Source organism: Mobula hypostoma, chromosome 15 (genome assembly GCF_963921235.1).
Source record: "Mobula hypostoma chromosome 15, sMobHyp1.1, whole genome shotgun sequence".
NCBI classification, from domain to species: domain Eukaryota; kingdom Metazoa; phylum Chordata; class Chondrichthyes; order Myliobatiformes; family Myliobatidae; genus Mobula; species Mobula hypostoma.
The window spans coordinates 68,408,623-68,421,197 of NC_086111.1; the positions used below are offsets into that span (position 1 = coordinate 68,408,623).

The 12,575-nt window shown below is 41.8% G+C and overlaps 1 protein-coding gene across 1 annotated transcript in view; it reads left to right on the forward strand.

The window, feature by feature from the left end:
- col7a1 (collagen, type VII, alpha 1) overlaps window positions 1-12,575 on the forward strand; it is a 366,380-nt gene that overhangs the window by 161,024 nt on the left and 192,781 nt on the right. The window contains exons 32-37 of the mRNA XM_063068334.1: window positions 604-773; window positions 3,533-3,571; window positions 5,945-5,971; window positions 6,792-6,836; window positions 10,745-10,858; window positions 10,956-11,027. Coding sequence (XP_062924404.1) covers window positions 604-773; window positions 3,533-3,571; window positions 5,945-5,971; window positions 6,792-6,836; window positions 10,745-10,858; window positions 10,956-11,027 — 467 coding nt within the window. The remainder of the gene's footprint in view (window positions 1-603; window positions 774-3,532; window positions 3,572-5,944; window positions 5,972-6,791; window positions 6,837-10,744; window positions 10,859-10,955; window positions 11,028-12,575) is intronic.

The window sequence follows — 12,575 nt, forward strand, 5'->3', positions numbered from 1 at the left end:
ATCAAAACAGTGAAATGCATCGTTTGTGCCAAATCAAGTCAGTGAGGACTGTGCTGGGCAGCCCACAAGTGTCACCACGCTTTTGGCATCAATAAAACGTGTCCACATCTCACTTACCCCAACCCATACATCTCTAGAATGTAGGAGGAAACCGGGGCACCCAGAGTAAACTCACATGGTCATGGGGAAAAGGTACGAAGTCCTTACAGGTAGTGTGGAATTGGACCCTGACCTTGTATGCAGTTGGCGTTGGGCAAGCGGAAAGCCTTACGTTAACTGCTTATGCTACCATGCCAACCCCCATTGCTGTGCAGAGCTGGTCATTTTGTTTAAGCAGAAATCAATAGATCTTTGAATATTAAAGGAAATATGGGTTACAGAGATAAGGCAGGATAGCGAAGATGGAGTGAAAGATGGGCCATCGTCTCAAAGAATGGTTGAGCAGAGCTGAAGGAAGATTTCTGCTTCCATTTCACATCAAGGAGTGATTGGGTGGAATTGGGCTTGGGGACATCTAGTGAAAGAGACCCAGTTTTAGTCCATTCCTGCAACACAGGCAAGCAAACCAATCTATAACTCAGCCACCTGTTATCTCCACGTTAGGCATCTACATGTATGCAGTTGGCGTTGGGCAAGCAGATATCAATGAACTGCAGAGTATCGTTTCTGACGGAGACTCGAGGCACATCTTCTATGCAGAAAACTTTGAGATGCTCGCCCAGTTTGAAGGGGCCCTTGCTGATGTAATCTGTGTTGCTGCCAGCAAGCCGGATGTAAGTGATATGAACCCATTGCAAAAGATTTCAACTGGACCTGTGTATATGGCAAAAGAACCCTTCTGCCTCACTGTTCCACCACTTGTTCACCCTTTGATTCATCTCATCTGCCTGGGTTATAATTTCCGAAGTATGCTCTCTAAATTCCTTATCCTCCTGCTTCCTTAAAGCTGTTGGAACCTGGTGCTTTTGTGATCCAAGCGTTCTTTGGAAAACAAGAATAAGCATAAAGCTTACTAGAGTCATAGAAAAGTACAGCACAAAAACAGGCCCTTTGGACCATCTAGCCCATGCAGAACCCATTTAAACTGCCTACTCTGATCCACTTTCACCAGGACCAAGGCCCTCCATACACATGCCATGCATATATATCTATCCAAGTTTCTCTTAAACTTTGAAATCAAGCTCGTGTTCCCCTTAAACTATTCACCTTTTACCCTTAACCCATGACCTTTGGTTGTAGTCCCTCACAACCTCAGTGGGAAAAGCCTGCTTGCATTTACCCTATCTATACCCCTCATAATTTTGTATACCTGTATCAAATCTCCCCTCAACTTTCTATGTTCCAAGGAATAAAGTCCTAAACTATTCAATCTTTCCTTTTAACTCAGGTCTAAAACTGTACACAATAAATAGTCCAAATTAGGCCTTACCAATGTCTTATACAACTTCAACATAACATCAGATCTCCTGTACTCAGTACTTTGATTTATGAAAGCCAATGTGCCAAAAGCTTTCTTAATGACCCTATCTACCTGTGACACCACTTTCAGTAAACTATAGACCTGTATTCCCAGATGCCTTTGTTCTACCACACTCCTCAGTGCTCTACCATTCACTGTGTAAGACCTACTCTGGTTGGTCCTAGCGAAGTGCGAAGCCTCACACTTGTCTGCGTTAAATTCCATCTGTTATTGCGCAGGATCATTATATTAAGTGTTACAAGTTCAGAAAGCGAACAAGAAAGTGGAGCCAAGAGAAGAAAGGAAAAGGCAAAGGATAATGAAGTTGTGGGCATCTCATACTCAGACGGAACATAACAAAATACCAGTGATAACAATTAAACTATAAAATAGACTGATTCAAGTGATGAGACACCTGCTACTGAAAACTAAGAAATTTCTAGCAAATTACAGAAGCACCTGTACCATAGTTACTGGAAAATCCACTGAACAATTACATAGGTGATTGTATAAAAAATGCTAGGAAGCATTGGAAAGTTAAACAACAAGGAAATTAACAAGTCTACACCCCAATCCAACAAAGCACACCTTTCCATCCAATCTTGTTCATCTACTGGATGTTGGGGCTTGTCTGAGAATGTTCTTGTGTTGCAGCATGTAGTTTAAAGGTGCTATATAAATGCAAACTATTGATGTAATTAAGAATCAGATTCTTAGTGTCTGTAACTGTAACACTATAGTCTTTATCCTGATATTGCTTTTTCGCTTGTACTTTCTCAAAATTGTATAAGTCGAATGGACAACCAATGACTTTATCCTAGGGCAGAAATGGCTAATACAAGGGAGCATAGGAATTGCTGACGTGGTGAGGGTTCAAAGAAGGCTCACAAAAATGATTTCAGGTTCGGAAGGCTTCCCATATGAAGAAAGTTCGATGGCTCTGGGCCTCCACTCTCTGGAACCCTGAAGAATGAGGGGTGACCTCATTGAACCCTGTCAAATGTTGAAAGGCCTCGATAGAGTGGATATGGAGAGGGTGTTTCCTGTGGTGGGGGAGTCTTAAGACCAGAGGACACAGCCTCAGAATACAGGGGTATCCTTTTAGAAAGGAGATGATGAGTAATTTCTTCAGCCAGAGAGTGATGAATCTGTGGAATTTGTTGCCACAGGTGGCTGTGGAGGCCAAGTCATTGGGTATATTTAAGGCAGAGATTAATAGGTTCTTGATAAGTCAAGGCATGAAGGGATACGGGGAAAAGGCAGATCATTGGTGCTGAGAGGGAAATGGATCAGCCATGATGAAATGGTGGAGTAGACTTGATGGGCTGAATAGCCTAATTCTGCTCCTATGTCTTATGGCCTTATAATTTTCAAGTGTTTGGAAGAAAGTGCAGGGAAAGTATAAAGTAATCTCACTGCTCAACTCTTTTTTTCCACATTTCCTGATATAAAATTCCCTCTCACATAATTTTAGGATGAAAGTATAGAGGGTATGTCAGAGGTATGCGGAGGGTGCGTGGAGCATCCCACCAGCGGTGGTGCTGGAGACAGATACTTTGGGGACATTTAAGAGACTCTTAAGCACATGGACGATAGTAAACTGGAGAACTACGTGGGAAGGAAGGGTTAGATTGATCTTAGAGCAGATTAAACTGTTGGTACGGCGTCATGGGCTGAAAGGCCTGTACTCTGCCGTACCATTTTATATTCTACAGTACTGTGCAGAACAAACACGAGAAAATCTGCAGACGCTGGAAATCCAAAGCAGCACACACGAAACGCTGGAGGATCTCAGCAGGTCAGGCAGCATCTATGGAAAAGAGTAAACAGTCTAAGTTTTGGGCTGAGACCCTTCATCTGTATGTGTGTGTGTCTAAGATTTTTGCACAGTACTCTATATTCCAAAGTAGTATGTTTTGAGATAAATCTGTGCAGATAGTTTATAAAGCTTAAGTTTTACACAGTAGCTGGGTAAATATGGCAGTAATATACAAATACCAAATACCAATACGTTTGAAAGATTCGGAAGTTCCTCAGGTCATGTAAAAATTAATTCTGAATATTGTTTTTCAGGGTAACTCTATAGACCACTGTCCCTCCCGTTGCCAAAAGGTAGATATCTTTATGTTGCATGAATCTAAGATTCGAAATAGATTTATTATCAAAGTATGTATGCAGTATACAACCCTGAGATTCTTCTTCCCCACAGACAGCCACGAAACAGAGAAACACCATGGAACCCATTCAAAGATAACATCAAACACCCAACGCACAGACAAAAACGAGCAAATTGCGCAAACGGCAAAAAAAAAATGAAAAACACAGAATACAAAACATCAAACCACAAAAGTATTGAAACAGTTTAGGAATGTTCTGTTCAGTTCAGTTAGTTCAGCTCTGTGCTGTTAATTAACTTCAGGCTGCAGTTCCAGTGCACCCAATCCAAATCGCACACACAATATTACAAAGAGATTTTCAGTGTCCTTGCTTTTCATCACTCACAATTGTCACATACTAGAAGCTCAACATTCAAAGTACATTTATTACTAAAGTATGTACACATTATACAGTCTTGAGGTTCATCTCCTAACAAGCAGCCACGAATCAAAGAAACCCAAAAGAACCCATTTAAAAAAAGACCATCAAACATCCAATGTGCAGAGAGAAAACAAATCATGCAAGCAATAAAAACAAGCAAATAGCGTACTGAACAGAATCCACGGAGAGTCTTCAGCAGAAAACAGAGCAATGAGCTGAACTGGCCGGTCTCTCGCTTCGGGTCATGAAACCTTGACCTTTTAAAATTGGCCCAGCACCTAAATCGTTGCCCAAACAGTGGGTTCTGTCACCATCTTAAAGAACTGATAGTGGCACTTAGAATGAAGATCAAGTCTGTGCTAAGGAGCTGATGGACTGTTATTGTAGCATAACGTTTTGCAGCTCCAGCTCTAAGACCGGGGTTCAATTCCCATTGCTTGTTTGTATGGAGTTTGTATGTTCTCCTGTGACCCTGTGGGTTTCCTCTGGGCTCTTCGGTTTCCTCCCACATTCCAAAGACGCTTGGGTTACAGTTAGTGAGCTGTGGGCATGCTACATTGGAACCAAGAGCATTACAACACTTGCAGGTTGCCCCAGCACAGCCTTTGACTGTGTTAGTCATTGACACAAACGCTGAAGTGCCTGGTTTGTGTCAATGCTTCAATTTACAAATAGAGAGATTCTAACGTAGGCACGTGGACGATAGAGACATGGAGGGCTATGTAAGAGGGAAGGGTTAGATTGAGCTTAGTGCAGGCTGAAAGGTTGACAGAACATCGTGGGCCGAAGGCTCCATACTGCACTCTAGTGTTCTTATGTTCCATGTTAACCATAACTGGCTAATCAGAGTCTCTAATCTTAGAGCCATAGTAGAGTTGTAGAGTAAAAAGAGAGAATAGATTGCCTTTATTTATCACATGTACACTGAAACATCGAAAGACATAGTGAAATGCTTTGTTTGCATTAAATCAAATCAGTGAGGATTGTGCCGGGCAGCCTGTAAATGTCAGCAATCTTCTAGTGACAACATAGCCTGCCCACAGCTCAAAACCCTCACCCATGCATCTTTGGAATGTGGGAGGAAACCAGAGCACCCAGTGGAAACCCACATGGTCACAGGGGGAACTTACAAACTCTTTACAGGCAATGCTGGAATTGAAGCCTGATTGTCAATCACTGTCAGAGTGGTAGCGTTATGCTAATGGCTACGTTACCATGTGATCCACAATTGTGCAAGATTGAAACAGGCCATTTTGGTCTGTGCTGATCCACAATCCTATCTATCTATCTCCACTAATCCCATTTTCCTGTGTTAATTCAAGATCACCTTGTGCTCTGCCCAATCAAGTAACTTCCCAGATGCCCTTTAGAAAGTTGTTACTGTTCCTGCTTCCACCATCTCCTTTGGCAGCTCATTCCAGATTTCAACCACCCTGCTTGTAGATGGATCTAAGTTCCTTGAATGAGTTGGTCTGGCATCTGGCAAGGCTATGGTTGGCGCTCAGAGCTACGTCCACATGCCTGCTCTGATCCCAAATCCTCAATTTCCATAATGTCCAAAACTTAATCAATTCCCTGCGTGAGACCACTCAATGTCTAAGTGTTCCATAAACATAAGTGATTCTAAAGGTATTGGAAACCCAAAGTAGCACACACAAAATGCTGGAGGAATTCAGCAGCTGAAGTAGCATTTATGGAGGGGAATAAACAGTTGATGTTTTGGGCCAAGATCCTTTCTGAAGGGTGTCTCGTCACAAAGTATCAACTGTTTATTCCCCTCCATAGATGCTGCCTGACTTGCTGAGTTTCTCCTTCGTTTTCTGCGTGTTTGAGCATTCTTTGCCGCAGCGGTAGAGAATTCACTTGCCCACTACCTGGCAAAGACCTTGCGTTGATTTTTTTCCAAAATGATTGACAAAGTTATTGTGTTTGTTTTCTTTCACATAGGGTGAGAAAGGTGAACCAGGAAAAGACGTAAGTATTGGCTTTTCTGTTAAATTACAGATTCTCAGTCAAAATCTACCGTACTGTACTTCTAGAGTAAGATTTGTTCCCTTGCTTTCACTTTAGTTTTTAATTCCTTCCCCTTTAGTAATTTTCTTTCCACCAGTATCTTCCCCTCCGATGGGGAATGTTTTGAGCTAGGATCCATTTCTGGAAGCTTGAAGGGTGGGGAAGTGAAAGGGAGACTGTGGACAATGGTAGTGGTCTCCTTGGCTCTGGTTTCCAGTCTAGAATTCACTCAGTAGGCTGCGTGCCTCTGATGACAGGCTGTGGTCCACTCAACATCACCAGAGAACAGTATAGTTCAGGAACTGGCCCTTCAGCCCACAGTGACTGTGCTGAGCATGATGTCAAATTAAACCAGGTCAGGCAGTATCTATGGAGAGGAATAAACAGTTGATGTTTTGGGCTGAAACACTTCATCAGGACCTGTTCATCCTATTTTGATATTTTTATTAGCATTAAATCAAAGTATTCAAAAGAATCAGAAAAAAAAATCACAGTTGTCAGTTTTTTAATGGGCCGTGTGTCTTGCTGTCAGTGGCAGTATTTAATGCCAACCCTAATTGCCAGGGGTAGGCTGTTGTCTTAGTTACTGTAGTTCATCTGGGGAAGGTGCTCCTAATTAAAGAATGGTGATATATTTCCAGGTTTGGACGGGGTTTGGTTTTGTTCCACACGAATAGAAGCTGTTTTCTATTGCCACCAGATTTTTCCTTTTGTAACTGAGGTTGCCAGCTCTGGTTCTTCAGTTATAATGTTCTGTGTTGGTCTTTTGTCCGCTTTTCAGGGAAATCGAGGCAGAGATGGTGTCAGTGGACGGAATGGTGAACCAGTAAGTATTCCTCCTTTCCTATAACCTCAGCTGTCCACGTCCTAACTCACACTGTTCTGGTCATCCATCGCCCTGTGCTCACTGACCAGCTCTGGCTCCTGGCTGGGCAGCAACTTTCAAAGATTCAAAGCTCAAAGTACATTTATAATAAAAATCTGTGTGCACTATACAACCCTGATATTCGTCTTCCCCACAGACAGTCACGAAACAAAGAAGACCATGGAGCCAGCCCGTTCAAAGAAAAACATCAAAGAGCAAAACCCCCCCTCACCTCCCCACCACGTGCAAAAAAATCTCACAAACAGCAACAAAACAATGAGTGAAAACACAGAATATAAAATCACAAAGTCAAAAGGCATATTACAGTTCAGCTCAGTGTTCATTATCTGCAGGCTGCACCGATTCAAAAATCACCCAAAAGTAGTAACAAGAAAGAGAAATCAGAACTAGAACACATCCTAAACCCAAGAGTCCAAATCTACAATCTGTGTCAACTAACCTTTGCTCTGGCACCATCCGCCAACAGCATTCAGAGAGAGAGAGAGAGAGAGAGAGATTATGCAAACACACAAGGACCTTTCCTCAGGAGCAGTGACAGAGAGAGCGAGAGACCGTCACACACAGATATCTTCTCTGGCAGCAGCGAGCAAGAGGCTGGTAGACAGCATTGAACACCTTGCTTGCCCTCCGCACCTGCCTCGATAAGTTCAGTCTTTCTCAGCGCTTTAATCAGTGAGATCAGCGAGAGATTAAATCAATCACGGGCCTGTGCCCCACCTCATGGCTTCCTGACCTCCATGCTGCAGACTTCGGTCACAGCCTCGTGGGACGCTCACAGACACAGCAAAGTGCCAGATTACCTGATTGGTCAGAAGTCACACCGCCACACTGTAGGTTACAGGCTTCAACAGTAGCAGAACCATAGCTGAAATAAAAAGAAGATGTAAAAGAAATGAAAGGAATTGCTTCATGACCTGTCTTGAAGATGTCGCCTCTAGTAGCGTTGTTCGCTGGCTCCATCTTCTTCTGGTAAATTGTTCTACAATTTAGTGACTAAGGTACTGAGGACCTCCCTGATGTTTAAAAGAAACCTACCCAAGGCAGGTTCCTACTGTCAAACTGCATATCTCAATCAAACTGTTACCTTAGATCATGATGGAGCAGGACCTGCTTCTGTTGGTGGTCTAGATCATCAATGGGCCACATGTATATGGACAAAGATTAGAATCAGATTTCAATCAGGTTTATGAATTAGAATCAGTAAATTCAGAAACCTGAGGAGCAAAGGGACTTGGTATTTTGTGTTTACGATTCCCTAAAGGCTAACTTGCAGGTTAAGCCGGTGGTAAGGAAGGTCATCGATGGCCTCTGATCCACTGGGAGCTAAGGAACCAGGAAGAAGAAAGAAGGCAAATGAAATTGGTTTTAGTTTTATACAACAGGAAGGAAGTTCTTTGTTAGCTGTGGTGAATGTGCATCCAAAATCCATGATATTGTGTTTGGTGTGTCGGATGGATCAATTCTTGGCCTGTCGTTGTTCTCAATCTATATGCTCCCATTCGGTCAGATTATTTCAAAATGTAAGATGAATTACCACAGTTATGCAAATGACACACAACTGTATTTGCCTACTATGTCACATGACCCTGAGACTCTAAACCCTCTGGTCCAGTGTCTTGCTAGCATTACAGAATGCATGAGTTCAAATTTCCTTAAACTAAATAAGGAAAAAACAGAAAATTTAGTTATTGGTAGCAATAAAAAAGTGTGAACCTTAGAAGTAAACTTGATCATCTGTTCTTACAAATCAAGCCAGAAGTAAAGAATTTACGTGTCATTGTTGAGCCTGAGCTAAATTTTAAATCATATATTAACCATATTACTTAGACTGTGTTCTTTCATTTAAGGAACATTGCAAGAGTTTGATTTTTTTATAACATCTCAAGATGCAGAAAAGTCGCTATACATTTATGGTTTTAGCTGATTAGACTACTGTACTGCACTCTTTTCAGGACTGCCTAAGAAAGATATAAATTGGCTGCAGCTTGTTCAAAATGCACCAGCAAGAATTTTAATCAAAAAAAGAAAATCTGAGCACATTTCATCACTTTTGGCATCATTACACTGGCTGCCTGTGTCCTTTGGGATCAATTTTAAAATACTCTTTATTGTATATAAGGCTCAGAATAATCTATCTGCTCCATATATTTTGGAATATCTATCCGCTTAAATCCCTAATCATAATCTTAGATCCACGAATACTGGTTTGCTTCGTATTCCTGAAGCCAAGCATACAAGAACTGGTGATGTGGCCTTTTGCTCTTATGCACCAAAACTCTGGAATACTCTACCGACTGAGATATGCCAGGCTGGTACTGTGGAACATTTCAAAACACTTCTAGGCACTTACTTTTTAAATCTGGCTTTCATATAAGATTAGTTAATATCTGTTAATGTTGATTATATTTATATAATTTGGTATATTTGATTACATTTTATTATATATAATGTTTGTCTTTATGATTTTTAATTTTGTCTCACATTTTTGAGACTATATTGAATTATCTTTACAATGTATATAAATCATTTTGAGCCTGCATCTTAGTGTATGAAAGGTGGTATATAAATAAAATATATATAAGATAAAATCCAGAGTAACACATTATTATAATATTATTATTAATGTTAACAGTCATTCGAGAGGACTAGAATATAAAAGCGAGGATGTAATGCCAAGGCTTTATAAGGCATTGGTCAGAATACACTTGGAGTATTGTCAGCAATTTTGGGTTTCTTATCTAAGCAAAAATTTGACAGCATTGGCGAGGGTCCAGAGAACATTCACAAGAGTGATTCAGGAAATGAAAGGGTTGATGTATGAGGAGCATCTGATGGCTCTGGGCCTGCACTCTCTGGAGTTTAGAAGAATGGGGGGAATCTCATCGCAACCTGGTGAATTTTGATAGGCCTAGATTGAGTGGAAGTGGAGCGAGGTTTCCTATGGAGGGAGAGTCTAGGGCCAGAGGGCGCGACCTCAGAACAGAGGGATATCTCTTTAGAATAGAGCTGAAGAGGAATTTCTTTAGCCAGAGGGTGGAGAATCTGTGGAATTCATTTCCACAGATGGCTGTGGAGGCCAAGTCATTGGGTATATTTAAAGTGGAGGTTGATAGTTTCTTGATTAATAGGAATGTCAAAGGTTACAGGGAGAAGGCAGGAGACTGGAGCTGAGAGGGATAAGTCAGCCATGGTGGAATGTGGAGCGGACTCGAAAGGTCGAATAGCCTACTTCTGCTCCTATGTCATTGTTGAGATGATATCTTATGGTTTATTATATGTGACATATGTTGAGAAATATGTTGTTTTGTGGCAGCGGTACAGTGCAATCCATAAACATTACTGTAAATTACAATAAGAATATATTATATTAAAAACACAAAAAGAAAGCAGAATAGTGAATCATAAACACAATGCACTCTGCGGATACTGAAAATCCAGAGTAACACACACTCTGGAGAAACCCGGCAGGTCTGAGGAATAAACAGTCAATGTTTTGGCTTGAGAGCCTTCATCTGGAAAATAGCGAGGTAGTGAGATGGTTTCTTGGACAGTTCTGATCAGAAATCTAATGGCAGAAGGGAAGAAGCCTTCACTGAGTATGGACCATTGGGGTCATATGCATCTCCTCAGTGATGGTAGAAATGAGAAGGGGGCATGTCCAAGATGGTGACGGATTCATGGTGGATGCTGTAATGGATGATAGATTTCAGGGCTGAGTACATACCTCTTTGCTTGCTGACACTACAGAGCTCATAAAGGCTTCTCTGACATCTCCTATATTAGAGTGATAAAAAGGAAAATGTGGTGTATTTAAGGGATAGTAACCTTGGATTGTTCTTTTCTGTCAGGGTCGCCCTGGTTTGCCAGGACCCCAAGGACCAGTAGGCCCATCCGGACCACCAGGGAGGCCGGGTACCATCGGCGGAGGCATTCAGGGGATGAAGGGTGAGAAAGGGGAGTTGGTGAGTACTTCTGTGTAGCTTCTCCTCGTTCACTTTCCGAGCATAACCTTGTTTTGTTGGGTAGCACTATGATGTGTGGAATGCTTCTACTCTCTAGGGCTATCCAGGGAGGGATGGTGTGCCTGGATCGCCCGGAAGACCAGGAAACCCAGGCCCACCTGGACCATTGGTGAGTAACCTGTGCACACCTATCTGCACCTTCATAGAGTCATGGAGTACTATAGCCTAGAAACAGCCCATCCATCCAGTCTGTGCCAAACTATTATTTTACCTAGTTCCATTGGCACACACCCATACCCCTCCCAACCATATTCTTATCCAAACTTCTCCTAAATGTTGCAATCGAACCCTCAACCACCACTTCCTCTAGCAGCTCGTTCCACACTAGCACCACCCTCTGAGTGAAGAAGCACCCCCATGTTCCCTTTAGCATTTCAACTTTCCCTCTTAACCCATGACGTGTAGTTCCAGTCTCACCGAACCCCAGTGGAAAAAGCAATCTTGCATTTACCGTATCTAAACCCCTCATAGTTTTATATTCCTCCATCAAGTCTTCCCTCATTCTCCTGCACTCCAGGAAACAAAGTCGAAACCTATTCAATCTTCCCGATAACGCAGGATCTCAAGTCCCTGCAACATCTTGTAAATTTTCTCTGCACTCTCTCAATCTTATTGATACCATTCGTGTAGGTAGGTGACCAGAACTGTGCACAATACTCCAGATTAGTCCTCATCAACATCTGATACAACTTCAACATAACTCCTGAACTCAGTTGATTTATGAAGGTCATAACTGGGCTAGCTTCCGAGAGAAGTTGAAAGCCTGGCACCTGCCCTCACTTAGTTGCGGAGTTTTGCTCATAGAAACAGGCCCTTCAGCCTACTGATTCTGTGCTGTTCCTCATTTACACCAATCCTACAGCAACTCTATTAGAGGTTAAAGATTAAAAGAAGATTAACTTTATTTCTCTCATGTTAATCAAAACTTTGAAATGCATTGCTTCAATCTTTATTGTCATTCAACCATACACAGCTAAGTAAAACATCATTCCTCTGGGGCCAAGGGGCAAAACACAGTAAATACAGTATAGTCCTCATATAGTTATGATCCAGCACATACAGTCACAAATTAAAATTAGCACAAGCCCCTGAGTGGTATGGTGTGAAGATTGATAGCCCATTATACCCCATGTATTAGCCTTCTGCCCTGGCAAAAGTTTCTGGCTGTCTACTCGATCTATGCCTCTTTCATCTTGTGTACCTCTATCAAATGTCCTCTCATCCTTCTTCACTCCAAAGAGAAAACCCCAGTTCACTAAAACTATCCTCATAAGGTATGCTCTCTAATCCTGGTAAATCCCCTCTGCACCCTCTCTAAAGCTTCCACATCCTTCTGTCATGTACCGTTCAGCTAGGTCTTCTGAATAGACAGTAACTACAACAACTCAGATTATAGGCATATTTATTATTTGCAATGGAAGACTATCTCCATATGTTAAGTTGTTAGATAGCTTCAATCTTGCAGCTCAAAACAGATCATTTTTATATGCTTGCAGAGGCAAGTATCCATCAACTTCATGTCGTTCCATCCCTTAACTGCATCCTGTTTTATCTTGCATTTGTCTTACATGAACCATCAGTCTCTTTGTCTTTGAGATCAACCCCCCCAAAAGAAACTGTGTCCCATTTTTCTGTTTTTAATCATGCAATGTCCAAA